This window comes from Malaclemys terrapin, chromosome 5 (assembly GCF_027887155.1).
Source record: "Malaclemys terrapin pileata isolate rMalTer1 chromosome 5, rMalTer1.hap1, whole genome shotgun sequence".
Classification (NCBI taxonomy): domain Eukaryota; kingdom Metazoa; phylum Chordata; order Testudines; family Emydidae; genus Malaclemys; species Malaclemys terrapin.
In genome coordinates this window covers 135117342-135134440 of record NC_071509.1, presented here as the reverse complement: position 1 = coordinate 135134440, position 17099 = coordinate 135117342, and the positions used below count along the sequence as shown (strand labels likewise).

The 17099-nt window shown below is 55.4% G+C and overlaps 1 protein-coding gene across 2 annotated transcripts in view; it reads left to right on the top strand.

Moving 5' to 3' along the window:
* The first annotated feature begins 150 nt into the window (after positions 1 to 150).
* Positions 151 to 17099, top strand: part of HGSNAT (heparan-alpha-glucosaminide N-acetyltransferase) — a 35980-nt gene continuing 19031 nt past the window's right edge. For both annotated transcript variants that reach the window (XM_054029754.1, XM_054029753.1), the window contains exons 1-4: positions 151 to 253; positions 10879 to 10994; positions 12234 to 12370; positions 13293 to 13414. In XM_054029754.1, the coding sequence (XP_053885729.1) occupies positions 151 to 253; positions 10879 to 10994; positions 12234 to 12370; positions 13293 to 13414 (478 nt within the window). The remainder of the gene's footprint in view (positions 254 to 10878; positions 10995 to 12233; positions 12371 to 13292; positions 13415 to 17099) is intronic.

The following is a 17099-nucleotide window of genomic DNA, read 5'->3' as shown; positions in this document are numbered from 1 at the left end:
GGGCCCGCCCGCCCCGGGGCCCGATTCCGCTGCCACGTGCTGCCAGCGCCCTCCCCCTTCCCCTCGCCGGGCACAGCCCGCCCCGGCCGGGAGCCGGAAGCCGCAGCGCCCGGGGGCGGGGAGAGCGGAGTCCCTCCCGGCGGCGCGCGAATGGCGGGGCCCGGCCGGGGATGTGGCCCCTCGGCCACCCTCTGCGTGGCGGTGACCGTCCTGAGCGCCGTGCTGCTGGCGCCCGGCCTCACCCAGCCGCACGGTAATGCCCCCCCCCCGCTCCTTCTCCCTCCCCCCCGCCTGAGCTCCCCCCCCTTCTTCCCCCCCCGCCTGCCTCCCTCTCCTCCCTCCCCCCCGCCTGAGCTCCCCCCGCCTGCCTCCCTCTCCTCCCTCCCCCCCGCCTGCCTCCCTCTCCTTCTCCCCCTTCTTCCCCCCTCCGCCTGCCTCCCTCTCCTCCCTCCCCCCCGCCTGCCTCCCTCTCCTCCCTCCCCCCCGCCTGAGCTCCCCCCCCCGAGCTCCCCCCGCCTGCCTCCCTCTCCTCCCTCCCCCCCGCCTGCCTCCCTCTCCTCCCTCCCCCGCTCCTTCTCCCTCCCCCCCGCCTGCCTCCCTCTCCTCCCTCCCCCCCGCCTGAGCTCCCCCCGCCTGCCTCCCTCTCCTCCCTCCCCCCCGCCTGAGCTCCCCCCCCCGAGCTCCCCCCGCCTGCCTCCCTCTCCTTCCCCCCCCCGCTCCTTCTCCCTCCCCCCCGCCTGCCTCCCTCTCCTTCCCCCCCCGCTCCTTCTCCCTCCTCCCCGCCTGAGCTCCCCCCCCCGAGCTCCCCCCGCCTGCCTCCCTCTCCTTCCCCCCCCGCTCCTTCTCCCTCCTCCCCGCCTGAGCTCCCCCCCCGAGCTCCCCCCGCCTGCCTCCCTCTCCTTCCCCCCCCCGCTCCTTCTCCCTCCCCCCCGCCTGAGCTCCCCCCCCCCGAGCTCCCCCCGCCTGCCTCCCTCTCCTTCCCCCCCCGCTCCTTCTCCCTCCCCCCCGCCTGCCTCCCTCTCCTTCCCCCCTTCTTCCCCCCCCGCCTGCCTCCCTCTCCTTCCCCCCCCCGCTCCTTCTCCCTCCCCCCCGCCTGCCTCCCTCTCCTCCCCCCCTTCTTCCCCCCCCGCCTGCCTCCCTCTCCTTCCCCCCTTCTTCCCCCCCCGCCTGCCTCCCTCTCCTTCCCCCCCCCGCTCCTTCTCCCTCCCCCCCGCCTGCCTCCCTCTCCTCCCCCCCTTCTTCCCCCCCCGCCTGCCTCCCTCTCCTTCCCCCCCCTTCCCCCCCCGCCTGCCTCCCTCTCCTTCCCCCCCCCGCTCCTTCTCCCTCCCCCCCGCCTGCCTCCCTCTCGTCCCCCCCACCTTCTTCCCCCCCCGCCTGCCTCCCTCTCCTTCCCCCCCCTTCCCCCCCGCCTGCCTCCCTCTCCTTCCCCCCTTCTTCCCCCCCCGCCTGCCTCCCTCTCCTCCCTCCCCCCAGCCTGCCTCCCTCTCCTTCCCCCCCCTTCTTCCCCCCCCGCCTGCCTCCCTCTCCTTCCCCCCCCGCTCCTTCTCCCTCCCCCCCCGCCTGCCTCCCTCTCCTTCCCCCCTTCTTCCCCCCCCGCCTGCCTCCCTCTCCTTCCCCCCCCTTCCCCCCCCGCCTGCCTCCCTCTCCTTCCCCCCCCGCTCCTTCTCCCTCCCCCCCGCCTGCCTCCCTCTCCTCCCCCCCCTTCTTCCCCCACCGCCTGCCTCCCTCTCCTTCCCCCCCCTTCCCCCCCCGCCTGCCTCCCTCTCCTTCCCCCCCGCCTGCCTCCCTCTCCTTCCCCCCTTCTTCCCCCCCCTTCTTCCCCCCTCTCCTCCCCCCCCCTTCTTCCCCCCCCGCCTGCCTCCCTCTCCTTCCCCCCCTTCCCCCCCCGCCTGCCTCCCTCTCCTTCCCCCCCCGCTCCTTCTCCCTCCCCCCCGCCTGCCTCCCTCTCCTCCCCCCCCTTCTTCCCCCCCCGCCTGCCTCCCTCTCCTTCCCCCCTTCTTCCCCCCCGCCTGCCTCCCTCTCCTCCCTCCCCCCAGCCTGCCTCCCTCTCCTTCCCCCCCCTTCTTCCCCCCCCGCCTGCCTCCCTCTCCTTCCCCCCCCGCTCCTTCTCCCTCCCCCCCCGCCTGCCTCCCTCTCCTTCCCCCCCCGCTCCTTCTCCCTCCCCCCCGCCTGAGCTCCCCCCCCGAGCTCCCCCCGCCTGCCTCCCTCTCCTTCCCCCCCCTTCTTCCCCCCCGCCTGCCTCCCTCTCCTTCCCCCCCCGCTCCTTCTCCCTCCCCCCCGCCTGCCTCCCTCTCCTTCCCCCCCCGCTCCTTCTCCCTCCCCCCCGCCTGCCTCCCTCTCCTTCCCCCCCCTTCCCCCCCCGCCTGCCTCCCTCTCCTTCCCCCCCCGCTCCTTCTCCCTCCCCCCCGCCTGCCTCCCTCTCCTCCCCCCCCTTCTTCCCCCCCCGCCTGCCTCCCTCTCCTTCCCCGCCTTCCCCCCCCGCCTGCCTCCCTCTCCTTCCCCCCCCGCTCCTTCTCCCTCCCCCCCGCCTGCCTCCCTCTCCTTCCCCCCTTCTTCCCCCCCCGCCTGCCTCCCTCTCCTCCCCCCCTTCTTCCCCCCCGCCTGCCTCCCTCTCCTTCCCCCCCCTTCCCCCCCCGCCTGCCTCCCTCTCCTTCCCCCCCCCGCTCCTTCTCCCTCCCCCCCGCCTGCCTCCCTCTCCTCCCCCCCCCTTCTTCCCCCCCCGCCTGCCTCCCTCTCCTTCCCCCCTTCTTCCCCCCCGCCTGCCTCCCTCTCCTCCCTCCCCCCAGCCTGCCTCCCTCTCCTTCCCCCCCCTTCTTCCCCCCCCGCCTGCCTCCCTCTCCTTCCCCCCCCGCTCCTTCTCCCTCCCCCCCCGCCTGCCTCCCTCTCCTTCCCCCCCCGCTCCTTCTCCCTCCCCCCCGCCTGAGCTCCCCCCCCGAGCTCCCCCCGCCTGCCTCCCTCTCCTTCCCCCCCCTTCTTCCCCCCCGCCTGCCTCCCTCTCCTTCCCCCCCCCGCTCCTTCTCCCTCCCCCCCGCCTGCCTCCCTCTCCTTCCCCCCCCCGCTCCTTCTCCCTCCCCCCGCCTGCCTCCCTCTCCTTCCCCCCCCCGCTCCTTCTCCCTCCCCCCCGCCTGCCTCCCTCTCCTTTCCCCCCCGCTCCTTCTCCCTCCCCCCCGCCTGAGCTCCCCCCGCCTGCCTCCCTCTCCTTCCCCCCCCCGCTCCTTCTCCCTCCCCCCCGCCTGAGCTCCCCCCGCCTGCCTCCCTCTCCTTCCCCCCCCGCTCCTTCTCCCTCCCCCCCGCCTGAGCTCCCCCCGCCTGCCTCCCTCTCCTTCCCCCCTTCTTCCCCCCCCCGCTCCTTCTCCCTCCCCCCTCGCCTGCCTCCCTCTCTCCCTCTCCTTCCCCCCCCGCTCCTTCTCCCTCCCCCCTTGCCTGCCTCCCTCTCCTTCCCCCCCCGCTCCTTCTCCCTCCCCCCTCGCCTGCCTCCCTCTCCTTCCCCCCCGCTCCTTCTCCCTCCCCCCTCGCCTGCCTCCCTCTCCTTCCCCCCCCGCTCCTTCTCCCTCCCCCCTCGCCTGCCTCCCTCTCCTTCCCCCCCCGCTCCTTCTCCCTCCCCCCCGCCTGCCTCCCTCTCCTTCCCCCCTCCTCCTGAACCCCCCCCGCTCCTTCCCCCTCCGCCTGCCTCCCTCTCCTCCCCCCCCCGCCTGAGCTCCCCCCGCTCCTTCCCTCCCTGCCTGGCCTGAGCTCCCCCCGCCTGAACCCCCCTTGCTCCTTCCCCCCCCCGAGCTCCCCCGCCTGCCTCCCTCTCCTTCCCCCCCATGCCTGGCCTGACCCCCCCCCGCTCCTTCCCTCCCCGCCTGGCCTGAGCTCCCCCCGCCTGCCTCCCTCTCCTTCCCCCCCATGCCTGGCCTGACCCCCCCCCGCTCCTTCCCTCCCTGCCTGGCCTGAGCTCCCCCCGCCTGAACCCCTCTCGCTCCTTCCCTCCCGCCTGGCCTGAGCTCCCCCCGCCTGAACCCCTCTCGCTCCTCCTCCCCCCCCCGCCACCTGGCCTGAGCTCCCTCTGCCTGCCTCCCTCTCCTTCCCCCCCGCCTGAACCCCCCCCCCCGCTCCTTTCCTCCCCGCCTGGCCTGAGCTCCCCCCGCCTGCCTCCCTCTCGCTCCTTCCCCCCCCCGCCACCTGGCCTGAGCTCCCTCTGCCTGCCTCCCTCTCCTTCCCCCCCATGCCTGGCCTGAAACGCCCACCCCCCCGCTCCTTCCCTCCCCGCCTGAACCCCCCCCCCGCTCCTTTCCTCCCCGCCTGGCCTGAGCTCCCCCCGCCTGCCTCCCTCTCGCTCCTTCCCCCCCCCCGCCACCTGGCCTGAGCTCCCTCTGCCTGCCTCCCTCTCCTTCCCCCCCATGCCTGGCCTGAAACGGCCCCCCCCCCCGCTCCTTCCCTCCCCGCCTGGCCTGAGCTCCCTTCCCGCTCCTTCCCTCTCTGCCTGGCCTGAGCTCCCCCCTGCCTGAACTCCCCTGCTCCTTCCCTCCCCACCTGGCCTAAGCTCCCCCCCCCCGCCTGAACCCCCCCCACTCCTTCCCTCCCCGCCTGCCCTGAGCTCCCCCCCTGCCTGACTCCCCCTGCTCCTTCCCCTCCCGCCTGAACCCCCCCCGCCTGAACCCCCCCCCGGGGATGTGGCCCCTCGGCCACCCTCTGCCTGACAGTGACCGTCCTGAGCGCCGTGCTGCTGGCGCCCGGCCTCACCCAGCCACACGGTAATGCCCCTCCGCCTGCCTCCCTCTCCTTCCCCCCCGCCTGAGCTCCCCCCGCTCCTTCCCTCCCCGCCTGGCCTGAGCCCCCCCCCGCCTGAACCCCTCTTGCTCCTTTCCCCCCGCCTGCATCCCTTCCCCCCCCAATTCTTTTCCCCCCGCCTGAGACCCCCCACTTCTTCCCTCCCCGCCTGGCCTGAGCTCCCCCCGCATGAGCCCCTGCCTGGCCTAAGCTCCCCCTTCCCCCCCCCGCCTGTCTCCCTCCTGCTCCTCACCCCCGAACCTGGCCAGAGCTCCTCGCCTCCCTCTCTCCTGGTCCTTCCCCCCCCCCCCGCGTGCGTCCCCCCCCCTTCTGGCCTGAACCGCTATCCACACTATCTTGTCTGCCCCTTGCTTTCCTCCATCACTTCATCTGCCCTCCCATTCCCTTTACCCCTACCTCGTATACTTTGCCCCTCTCAGTCCCTGCCTCCTTCTCCCTACCTCTGTCTGTCACTCCCTCCCCACTACCCTTTCACACTCCTCTCTCTCACACCCATGTACCCCCACCTACCTACCCTCTTCCCCTCAACTTACTGTCTCTCCATCATAGGGTGACCAGACAGCAAATGTGAAAAATTGGGACAGGTGTGGAGGGTAATAGGAGCCTATATAAGAAAAAGACCCAAAAATCGGGACTGTCCCTATAAAATTGGGACATCTGGTCGCCCTACTCCATCACTCTCACTAGGGTGACCAGATGTCCCAATTTTATAGAGACAGTCCCAATTTTTGCATCTTTTTCTTATATAGGCTCCTATTACCCCCACCCCCGTCCTGATTTTTCACATCTGCTGTCTGGTCACCCTAACTCTCACTCTCCTACCACCTTGCTGTGTCCCTCCCCCAGTTTCAGAGGTACTCTGTCTGTTCTCTGCAGTAGCACTCCCACCCTTGCCTGGATTGGGCTGGGGTTGGTTTTCCATTCTCCTCTCCTCCCAAACATGTTTCACAGCTAGAAATGGCTGCCTGGTTTAGAGCAAAGCTCTTTGCTTGGCCACACCACAGACTGGAGCTCCATTGGGATCATCCCCACCTAGACGTGAACCTGCAGGTTACTGCATGTGGGTGGGCCCCTGCTTCTACGTATAGCCCCATGGGATTTTGTAGTAGAAAGAGAGAACCTGGAGCATAGGGCCTGAACCAAAGTCAGCAAAAGCCAGGCTATGAGCAAAAGTCAGGCCCTGCCATAAGCAAAGCCTTGCTTACAAGTTCACTGTCTGTACATGAACTTGGCAAAGACATGGTGAGCCATTGCTATAATACAGGCACGCCTAAGAACAGGGTGGATTTGATTTAATCATGGATTTCTACATAAAAGTGCATTCTTGTTGGTTATAACCTTGATACATATTCTTCACAACTCAGAGGTAGATGTAGGTTTCATTTTTAGAAGGTACACACTATACATTTTTAAAGTAAACTTTTCAAATTAGTTTTACAGCTATATCAGAAAATGAATGAATGATTAGTTATTTCATTAACCAAAGGTAACTGAAGCAGATAGTTCATCTCCCAATGACTTCATAAATATCTCCAATTCAACAGGTTAATCCTTACTATTTGGAGGATTTTCTAGCCATGCTGTGTTAGGAGGAGAACATCAACAGACAGACATTTAAATTGTTTTATTTAATTAAAAACAACGTTCTGTATTCTGGATTTTTTTCTTCAACAGCAAACATATAATATTTTAACAAAACAAGCATTTGAATTTAGTTAAACATTCTATTTTTTTTTAAATCAGGTTTGTTTTTGTTAAAATTGTTTTTAACTAAAATAGTTAAATGAAATATTTTTTAAAAAAATATTTCATTTATGTCAGACAGGTCAACATGAGAAACTTAAAATATTTGCTTCTGTAGCTAAATCAGATGTCTTCACCTTCATTTTCCTATTTGTTCATAATCTGAAAAAGAAAAACAAGCTTTCCTGCTTTTTCAGGACCCAAATGATTTCTCAATTTGGAATGCATTAGTCCAAAGGAAGAAAATATTCTTTCTACACCGGCAGAAGAAGCTACTGCTGTTAAAAGTGAGATCATCACTTCAACAGTTCCTGAATCCAAGTGTTTAAGTGACTTCCACCAGTCCACTGGTGTAACTTTCTTTAAAACCTCATCAGCAAATATATATTTCTTGAATGGTTCACCCTTAGCTCTGAAGTTTATTATAGTTGGCATTATGAAGGGATGATTGCTGAATGTCCATGTCATAGCCAACTCCTCTTTTTCAGCAGTTAATGTTTGACCCTGGTACAGAGTATTGAGAATATTTGCAAGAAAATGACCTGGAGATAGTGCTTGTCCCATTCGTTTTTTTAATGCATGTGATTTAACTGTCATTGCATATTTCTCTTTTTAAGATCTCAGTTCCGTCCAAATTTCAACAGCGTCAGCAATAAAACAGCTATTTCTCTGCATTCTGTTCAAGGCTACAGAAATAGGCTTCAGGCAGCATGTGTTCAACATCTCTCTTAAGCCCAATGTTGAGAACTTTGGCTGTGACAGTGCCATCTATTTTTTCACAATTTTGTTCATCAGATTAGGCCAGTTCTTGATATAGTGCTCAAAACAGTCCACTACTGAGTTCCATCACATGTCTTGTGGGCGAGTTAGCTTGGTTCCTCCCACTTTTTTCAGAGCAGCTTCTGCAAAGTGGTTGTTACGGAAGTATTTTGCAATTTCAACATTAGCCTTTATTTCTAGAACACTGAAGTCTTTGGCTAGGAGGTTCATCAAATGAGCACTGCGACCGTATGTTATCAGCTTAGGACTCTTCAAAATTTCTTCTCATCTTGAATACATTTGCAGCGTTGTCTGTGACCAAGCTGCGAACTAGACATTTGATTTTTTTTTTCAGTTTGTTTGTAAGTATTCTGTTCTTCTTGTAAGTATTCTGTGTGTGTGTATTTCCTGATGTATCAGTTGCTTCTGTAAGGAAGGCATTCCCTTCTTCTGTTGTCACACAAGCACATGCAACATGATCATTGTGGACACTGCTCCACCCATCAAGACTCAGGTTAACAATTTCACCCTCTAGACCTTTTGCACGCTGCTCAATTTCTCTTTCATACACTCTATCCAGCAGTTTGCCTGCGACATCTGCTCTGTTGGGTGAACTGTATCCTGGTCTTAATGACTGAACCATGTTAATGAAGTGTGGGTTCTCAATCATACGGAAAGGAGAGTTTGTTGCATAAACAAACCGGGCATTTTTTCATCAATTACCTCTTTTTGTAATCTGCTGGTTCTTATCTCAAACTTATCTATGGTTGTTTCTGGATGATGGAGATTTTTTTTTCTTTTCTCACCTCTATATATTTATTTATTTAAAAACATGTTTGCTGTTAACAAGCATGTTAACTCTGGAGACACAAATCCACAGTTTGAGAACTGCAAAACTAAGCATCTCTGATGGTATCTTCTAGACTGAGCACTGAATCCCATTGGGTAGATAGAAAGATTAACCTAAATAATCTATATAGAAGCCCCTGCAACCCCCCAATTGGGTCCCTAATCCATGAACTATTGGAACTAATTTTCAAAACTTCCTAAACATTACATGAATATATTGTCTCATACTATAGAATTTGAATTTATAATCCCTATTCCATGATGAGATATCTTTGAGCTATAATGTATCTTAATTAAAACTATCTTTAGATAGGTTTTTTCCTCAAAAAGCATTTTAACCAAAAAATCCGATTTAAATTTTAAAAATCAAATTTTTTTTTTTTTAAATCACTGATTTGTATCCACTCTGCTTAAGAAGTACTGGGCACTGGGTATTCATATAGACACATTCCAGAAGGCTAGTCCAGGTCCACCCCAACACAGAGTTATGGCATAAATACAGTCCTGAGAGATGATACAGGAACACACCGACCCCGAGAAAGCCAAGGACGGCAAGGCAGGGTGTTGGATGAAGATGTTTTGTTTAATCCAGGCGGCACAAGGTGTAGGGTCAGGAGAGTAATACGGAACTTGTTTGTATCAATGCATGAAAGAGAAGTCATAGAAGGGGCACTTTTGTTCCGCCTAGGGGACAGCAGAAAGTCCCACTCCTGATTGAGCTGGTCCATTGTCAGAGGCATACATGTGTTACTGTATATGTAGAATCTATGAGGCACTAGGACCGTGCTTCGTCGGCAATAGGGTTACCATACGTCTGGATTTTCCCGGACATGTCCGGCTTTTTGGTCCTCAAATCCCTGTCTGGGGGGAATTGCCAAAAAGCCGGACATGTCCGGGAAAATAGGAAAGGGTCTTGGGGCTTGGGTCCAGGCTGGACCCGGAGCCACTGGGGCCAGCGCCGCTTGACCAGGGCTGGAACCGGGGCCCGAGTCGAGCTGGGTTGGAGCCGCTGGGACCGGAGCTGGGGGTGCTCGGCCGCCGGCCGGAGCTGCTTGGCCGGGGGGGGGCCGGTGCCCCGGGACCCGAGCCAAGCTGGAGTTGTTAGGGCCGGGGCCGGTGCTCTTGGCCGGAACTAGGGCCGGCGCCCCAGGGCTCGAGCCGGGCCAGAAATGCCGGAGGCAGAGCCTCTTGGCCAGGGCCGGCCGGCCGCCGGAGGGAGCCGCTCGGCCAGGGGGGGCCGGACTGGGCCGCGCCTCCTCACGCCTGCCCCAGCCTCAGCTTACCTGCTGCCTCCCTGTTTCAGGCTTCCCACAAACATTTGATTCGCGGGAAGCAGGGGAGGGGGAGGAGCAGGGCGGCGGAGCGTTCAGGGGAGGGATGGAGTTGGGGCGGGGACTTTGGGCAAGGGGCAGGGGTGGGGCCCTGTGGAGTGTCCTCCTTTTTTTTTAAATTAAAATATGGTAACCCTAATCGGCAATAAACCGGGCCAAGCGCCTTCACAACTGACCCAAGTCTGTGGTTTTTCTGGGTAGTAGCTGAGGGGTGAAAATATTACCTATCAAGGTCTGCTGCGCCAGCTGTCTGCAGAGCTGGAGCGGCACGCAGTGAGAACACACACGTATGCCAGCTGACAACAGGTTCTATGCAGTGACAGAATGTGAAGTAACTCGCAGGATCAGGGCCCCAGAGCTCATCACTCAGAAGAGATTCCCATCCCACCCAAAACAAAATGGGACTTTGTATGTATGTAGGGTCTGTCTTCTGATGATTAGATTCCTGGAGGAGAGCACCCAGTTTGCGGGGAGCTCAGAGGGAGCAAGTACTACCCATGCACTATCCCTCTCTCCTGCCCCCCTTGCTACATCTGTGGGTATGTCTATACTGAAACTAAAAGGCGTGTTCTTAACTCAGAACTGCCTGCTTGGGTTTTAACAGCAGGGAGGACGTGGCAACGTGGTTTTTAACTCGGGCTTAACTGCATTGCATAGGGCACAAAAACTCTCACATCCCTGAGCAACATAATTAAGCCAACATGAGCCCCATGGTAGACAGCACTAGGTTGATAGAAGAATTCTGGCATTGACCTGGCTATTGCCTAATGGGAAGATGGATGAAGTACAGTGGTAGGAGAACCCCTCCCGTTGCTGTCGTGATTGTCAACACTGAAGCACTACAGTGGCTCTGCTGTAGCATTTGAAGTGTAGCCACAGTCCTGGTCTATACCTAAATATTAGCTGGACCTAGCTACCTCACTTAGGGCTGTGAAAAATGTTGTGGCCTATGTGAGATAGTTAGGCCTCGCCTCCACTGTAGACACAGCCAAGTTGACAGAATAATTCTACCACGTCTTGGCGAGATGGGTTCTGTATATTGATGGATAAATCCCGTCTTTCGATGTAGGAAGTGGAACAGCTTCAGCGCTGTATCTGTGCCGCTGTAGCCACATCCCTTCAGTCTGTACGCCAATGGTGAGCGCTCTTGTTACCTGCCCAGTCTGATTCCCCAGTGGAATAATAGTACTCCGGAGCCACGCTGGGGTGGAAGCAGGGCTGGAGAGATGGGGTCAATTTCTGTGGTGCGTAAATTCTCAAGTATGAGCCACTGTAAATAGGTGAGGATTGGTAAGGCTGCAATATAGTGTCTATGAGCTGTCATCGTTCTGTTAACAAAGTTGCTTTATGTCCTGCAGTGTGTTATGCAGACTTTCCCCTTTCAAAATATTAACATACGCCTTTCTCTCCATTTCTGCATCAGATTTATCCAGAAGGAGACCCTTAGGGCTGAAAATTGATCAGGCTTTACTGCTGGTGCACAATGAGTTGATCCATGAGAACTTGACGGTCTCCTGGCTTTCTGATTATTGTTACCAGGTAAACAGCCCTCTCCCTTTGTATGCTATGTAAGGTTTCCTTCTAGGGGAAGGCAAGACTGTGGCCCTGGACCCAGGCTCAGATTGCAGCTCATGTAGACAATCCTGAGCTTGTGGACACAATCTAGCTAACTCAGGTAGCAGAGAAGTGAAGCCACAGGAGTGTGAGCTTCATTGTGAGCTGTACAATCCTGCCCAGAACCCTGGATAATGACTCATGGGGCTAGCCCCTGCGGCGGTGTGCGCTGCCACACGCCTTCACCGCTCCAGCACCTGAGCTAGCTAGATTAAAGCTGGGTTGTGTCTGCAGGAACTACAGTCACACCCTGTGACTGCAGTGTAGACAGACCCAAAGACTTGTTTCCCTAAGGGATTGTGGAAATACTCGTGTTTTGAAAGTCCTAATTTTCTGTCGCTCAGGTTTTTCAGCTAGTTCTTGGATGGGCAAAGGATCCATGTCATAGACGGTGGGGAAAGGTGGACATCTTCCATGCTCCCCACAGCCTCCAAAATCTTCTCCCCCGACTCCTTTATCCCGCGTGAACCTTGACCCCATTCTGGACCCTCAGCCAGTGAATCTCAGATATCTATGGGACTCATACCCTCAACAATGTCTTGAGGGAAAGAGCAGCAGGATGCAAAAAAAGGATAGGTCTTTCCTTTGGATAATGAGATTGTCCGTAGTTACAGTGCAATTATAAGGATTTCTTTTTAAGTTTGAAAGGTGTATAAACCCTCATGCTTTAGGGCATAAGCTAACCACCGATGACTGGTGAGGGGTTAAGAAGAAAGCTCCCTTATGGTCAGGTTATTCCATAATTACCTCCTTCAGGCTTTCTTGTATCTGCCTAGTGCTAGCAGACTAGGATACTGGGCTAGCTGCTCTGATCTGATATGGCATTTCCTGTGTTCTTAGTGGAGTGTGTCTGGTGTTTTTAAATGATTAACTTTCCAGTATTTTAATTTATTCCTGTTTTGTAATTTGTATTTAATCTGTTGGGTTTTAGCCCTTTTGAAAATCCCACCTTGAGTGCCTAACTTTAGGCTCCTATTTTTGAAAATCTTGGCCAATAATTCTTCCTCCAGCCACAGCTCACAGAAATGTTACCTGCTTGCTGTTGGACAAGCCAGGCTTCCTTTGTACTCCTCTTTGAATTAAAAAAATAATAATTTTGCTCTGCCTAGTAAAATCAAGTAGGTTTTTTGTTTTTGCAATCCTTCATCTGTCCTCATTTTCTAGTGCTTGTATCAAGATCTGGTATCCGTCCCAATGAGCAACACGTCAGGAAAGCCCAGCATTGTAGCAGTAGCAGTGGATTCTCAGCATCCAATCACCCTACATCTCAATGGCACTGGGGCAGGCAGAGAGCTTCCCAGGTTTGTAACTGATCTGAAGATAATGTGTGTTGAAATAACCCACTAATGCTTACATTATCTGTCACTTGCCAGCCACTGTCCCTAAAGTCTGTGGCCTCCTCACCACAGTTATTACTGAGCATTTGGGAAGCTAGATTTGCAATTTAATCTTCATAATACCAACAGTATAAAAATATAATTTGTTACGATAGTGCCTAGCTCACCCAATCACAAGTTGCACCCCGTAGAGCTATGTGCTGTACAGACACACATAGAGGCAGAGTTTAAGGCCAGAAAGGACAACCAGATCATGTAGTCTGGCCTCCTGGATATCACAGGCCACTAGACCCAACAACAAAATCAGACCAAAAGTCTATGAAGTCATGGTTCCCGCTACACAGTCAATAGCGTAAGAAGTCATGTGACGTACGAAGGGTGGAGTGGGTCAAGGGTGGGCTGGAGCGATCAAACGATACAGTGGGGAAGCCAAACCAACGCTGACAGGAGAAGTGGCTTTGGGAGCTGCTCGGTGGCCAATCAAAGAAATGGCTGAATGAACAGTGCATTGAAAGCACCAAATCAGGGAGCAGGAGCCAAGCTGCAGTAACTATGGCAACGCAGCTAGAAGACCTCACCAAGTAGGAAAAAAGAAAAATCTGGTCACAGGGTGGGACATTTACAGCCCCTGTCTCCTTTTGTATGTGCAGGGAGAGGTGGTCACTGCAGCCCCACTGCAAGGAGGAGCATGGGCTGTTTGCTTCCCAGCATGCCCCTACCCTTCTTCCCATAGCCCTGTTTTCATAGCCCTTCCGTCCTTTCAACCCACCTCCCAGCTGGCCTACCCTGTAGTCCAGCAGTCCCTACCACAGTATCTGCAGGCAGTAGCGATGGCACAGCAAGTCCCAGCACAGGTTCCCTTTCCGTCTCCCTTCATTCTTTGCAGGATCCATTACCATTTTGGAGAATTTGGAAACTATTCGCTTGTGGTAAAGAGCTTCGCTAGCAGCACCAAGATGATTTCCTGTGACATAATCATCAACGAAAGTCCTGTCAACAGCCATCTCCGTACGTAACACTTTATTTCCCCCTTTCCTTGTGTAAATCAAGTTGTTGGTTTTTTTTCTTTCAGGAAATCATCTCATTAAAATTCGCTTTAGCCCCCTTCCTAGCAAATCCTTGAGCCTAATGAACTCCCTGCATCCACTCCCTGTGCTCCTTCACCCATGCCACAGAGCATCTGTTATCCATTTGGCCCGAGCAGTTAGCTGATATTCAGGGGTCTTGCAGATTGTTCCTATTAGGAGGAGGCATTGATGATGGAGTCAGGTATTTCTTTGATGTGATCCTGTTTATTTACAAAGAATGTACAAAGTCTTATTTCTCTGAACACAGTAGGAATCAAACAGCATGAGGCAGTTTCATTGCTTAGAGTCCCAAGCCTCTTTCAGACAGCACTCTACCCAAACATTCTCTCTCTTAGCTTTTTTTCAGAGTCATGCTACAGGCGCATCTCTGCCTGCATCTAGGCTTCCTTGCTACCTTCTCCAGGACATTTTGTGTTTTTTCTGCTGCTTCTAACACACAGACACACAGCTGCAATCAGATCAATCCCCTGCCTTTGTGATGAGACCTCTGGGAAACCCCTTGGACTATATGGCCCAGGCTTGCATGTGGCCCAGTCTTTGGGAGCTAGTTTTCCATAGGTTTAGCTATTACTGAACAAAGGGCCATTTTATTTTTCCCTCGTTTAGCCTGAATAGAAGGCAGCTATCAAACCCAACGGCTTCAAGGTGGTATGATTGCCCAACACCCATCATAACATATCTCTGGATTAAATACAGTGACCCCCAGTAACTGCCTCCACTACAGTTTTGTCCGTCCTTCCTTCTTTCAGCTCTGCCTTTCCCTTACTGCACAGCTTGATTTCTCTTCCCTGATGGACTCCCTCACTTACATCCTTCATTGCCCCTTCTCTGGCTTCGACTCTCTCTTCAAATCCACTCCTCTTCATGTCCCTGCCTCCCTTTTGGCCAGAGGGTGCTTAGGGTATGTCTACACTATGAAATTAGGTTGAATTTATAGAAGCTGGTTTTATAGAAATCGGTTTTATACAGTCAGTTGTGTGCGTCCCCTCATAAAATGCTCTAAGTGCATTAAGTCGGCGGACTGTGTCCACAGTACCGAGGCTAGTGTCGACTTCCGGAGCGTTGCACTGTGGGTAGCTATCCCACAGTTCCCGCAGTCTCTGTCGCCCATTGGAATTCTGGGTTGCGATCCCAATGCCTGATGATGCAAAAACTGTGTCGTGGGGAGTTCTGGGTACATGTTGTCAGGCCCCTCCCCCTCCGTCAGAGCAACGGCAGACAATCAATTTGCGCCTTTTTACCTGGGTTACCTGTGCAGACAACATATCACGTACCACGGCAAGCATGGAACCCGCTCAGCTCAGCTCACTGTCACCATATGTCATCTGGGTGCCGGCAGACGTGGTACTACATTGCTACACAGCAGCAGCTAATTGCCTTTTGGCAGTAGACGGTGCAGTATGACTGGTAGCCTTCATCGGCGATCTGGGTGCTGGCAGACATGGGGCTGCATTGCTATACAGCAGCAGCTCCTTGCCTTTTGGCAGTGGATGGTGTATTACGACTGGTATCTGTCATCGTCGTACTCCTCAGTGAGTTCGGTCAGAGGCACCGGGGCAGACATGTTTTGTTTCCTGGAGACTCAGTCCTATTGAACCATTTTGACGATGATGGCTAGCAGTTGTAATACAGCATCTTCTGCCAAGCACCCAGAAGATGCTGATGGCTATCAGTCATGCTGCACCGTCTACTGCCAGCCTAAGATGTAAAAAATAGATGGACCAGATTTGTTCTGTATTCATTTGCTTCCCCCCTCCCTCCGTGAAATCAACAGCCTGCTAAACCCAGGGTTTTGAGTTCAATCCTTGAGGGGGCCATTCTGTGTGACAGTTGCTTGTGTTTCTCCCTGATGCACAGCCACCTTTCTTGATTTTAATTCCCTGTAAGCCATGTCGTCACTCGCCCCTCTCTCCCTCCGTCAGACAATAGTTTTGCGCCTTTTTTCAGCCCAGACGCCATAGCACTGGGATCATGGAGCCCGCTCAGATCACTGCGGCAATTATGAGCACTATGAACACCACGCGCATTGTCCTGGAGTATATGCAGAGCCAGAACATGCCAAAGCAAAACCAGGCGAGGAGGCAAATGCAGTGCAGTGACGAGAGTGATGAGGAAATTGACATGGACATAGACCTCTCACAAAGTACGGGCCCCAGCAATGTGCAAATCATGGTGTTACTGGGGCAGGTTCATGCCGTGGAACACCGATTCTGGGCCCGGGAAACAAGCACAGACTGGTGGGACCGCATCGTGTTGCAGGTGTGGGACGATTCCCAGTGGCTGCGAAACTTTCGCATGCGTAAGGGCACTTTCATGGAACTTTGTGACTTGCTTTCCCCTGCCCTGAAGCGCCAGAATACCAGGATGAGAGCAGCCCTCAGAGTTGAGAAGCGAGTGGCGATAGCCCTGTGGAAGCTTGCAACGCCAGACAGCTACCGGTCAGTCGGGAATCAATTTGGAGTGGGCAAATCTACTGTGGGGGCTGCTGTGATGCAAGTAGCCAACGCAATCAAAGACCTGCTGATGTCAAGGGTAGTGACTCTGGGAAACATGCAGGTCATAGTGGATGGCTTTGCTGCAATGGGATTCCCAAACTGTGGTGGGGCGATAGACGGAACCCATATCCCTATCTTGTCACCGGAGCACCAAGCCACCGAGTACATAAACCGCAAGGGGTACTTTTCAGTGCTGCTGTAAGCCCTGGTGGATCACAAGGGACGTTTCACTAACATCAATGTGGGATGGCTGGGAAAGGTACATGAATAACCGTTGGGGATGTTGAAATGCCTATCGTTATCCTTGGGGACCCAGCCTACCCTTTAATGCCATGGCTCATGAAGCCGTACACAGGCAGCCTGGATAGGAGTCAGGACCAGTTCAACTATAGGCTGAGCAAGTGCCGAATGGTGGTAGAATGTGCATTTGGACGTTTAAAAGCGCGCTGGCACAGTTTACTGACTCGGATAGACCTCAGCGAAGCCAATATTCCAATTGTTATTGCTGCTTGCTGTGCGCTCCACAATATCTGTGAGAGTAAGGGGGAGACATTTATGGCGGGGTGGGAGGTTGAGGCAAATCGCCTGGTCGCTGATTACGCGCAGCCAGACACCAGGGTGGTTAGAAGAGTACAGCAGGGCGCAGTGCGCATCAGAGAAGCTTTGAAAACCAGTTTTGTGACTGGCCAGGCTACGGTGTGAAACTTCTGTTTGTTTCTCCTTGATGAACCCTTCCCACCTCCCTCCCGTTCACTCTACTTCCCTGTAAACTAACCACCCTCCCCTCCCCCCTTCGAGCACCGCTTGCAGAGGCAGTAAAGTCATTGTTACTTCACATTCATGCATTCTTTATTAATTCATCACAAAACTAGGGGGATAACTGCCAAGGTAGCCCGGGATAGGTGGGGGAGGAGGGAAGGAAAAGGACACACTGCAGTTTAAAACTTTAACACTTATTGAAGGCCAGCCTTCTGATGCTTGGGCAATCATCTGGGGTGGAGTGGCTGGGTGGCCGGAGGCCCCCCCACCGCGTTCTTGGGCATCTGGGTGAGGAGGCAATTTAACTTGGGGAGGAGGGCTGTTAGTTACACTGGGGCTGTAGCGGTGGTC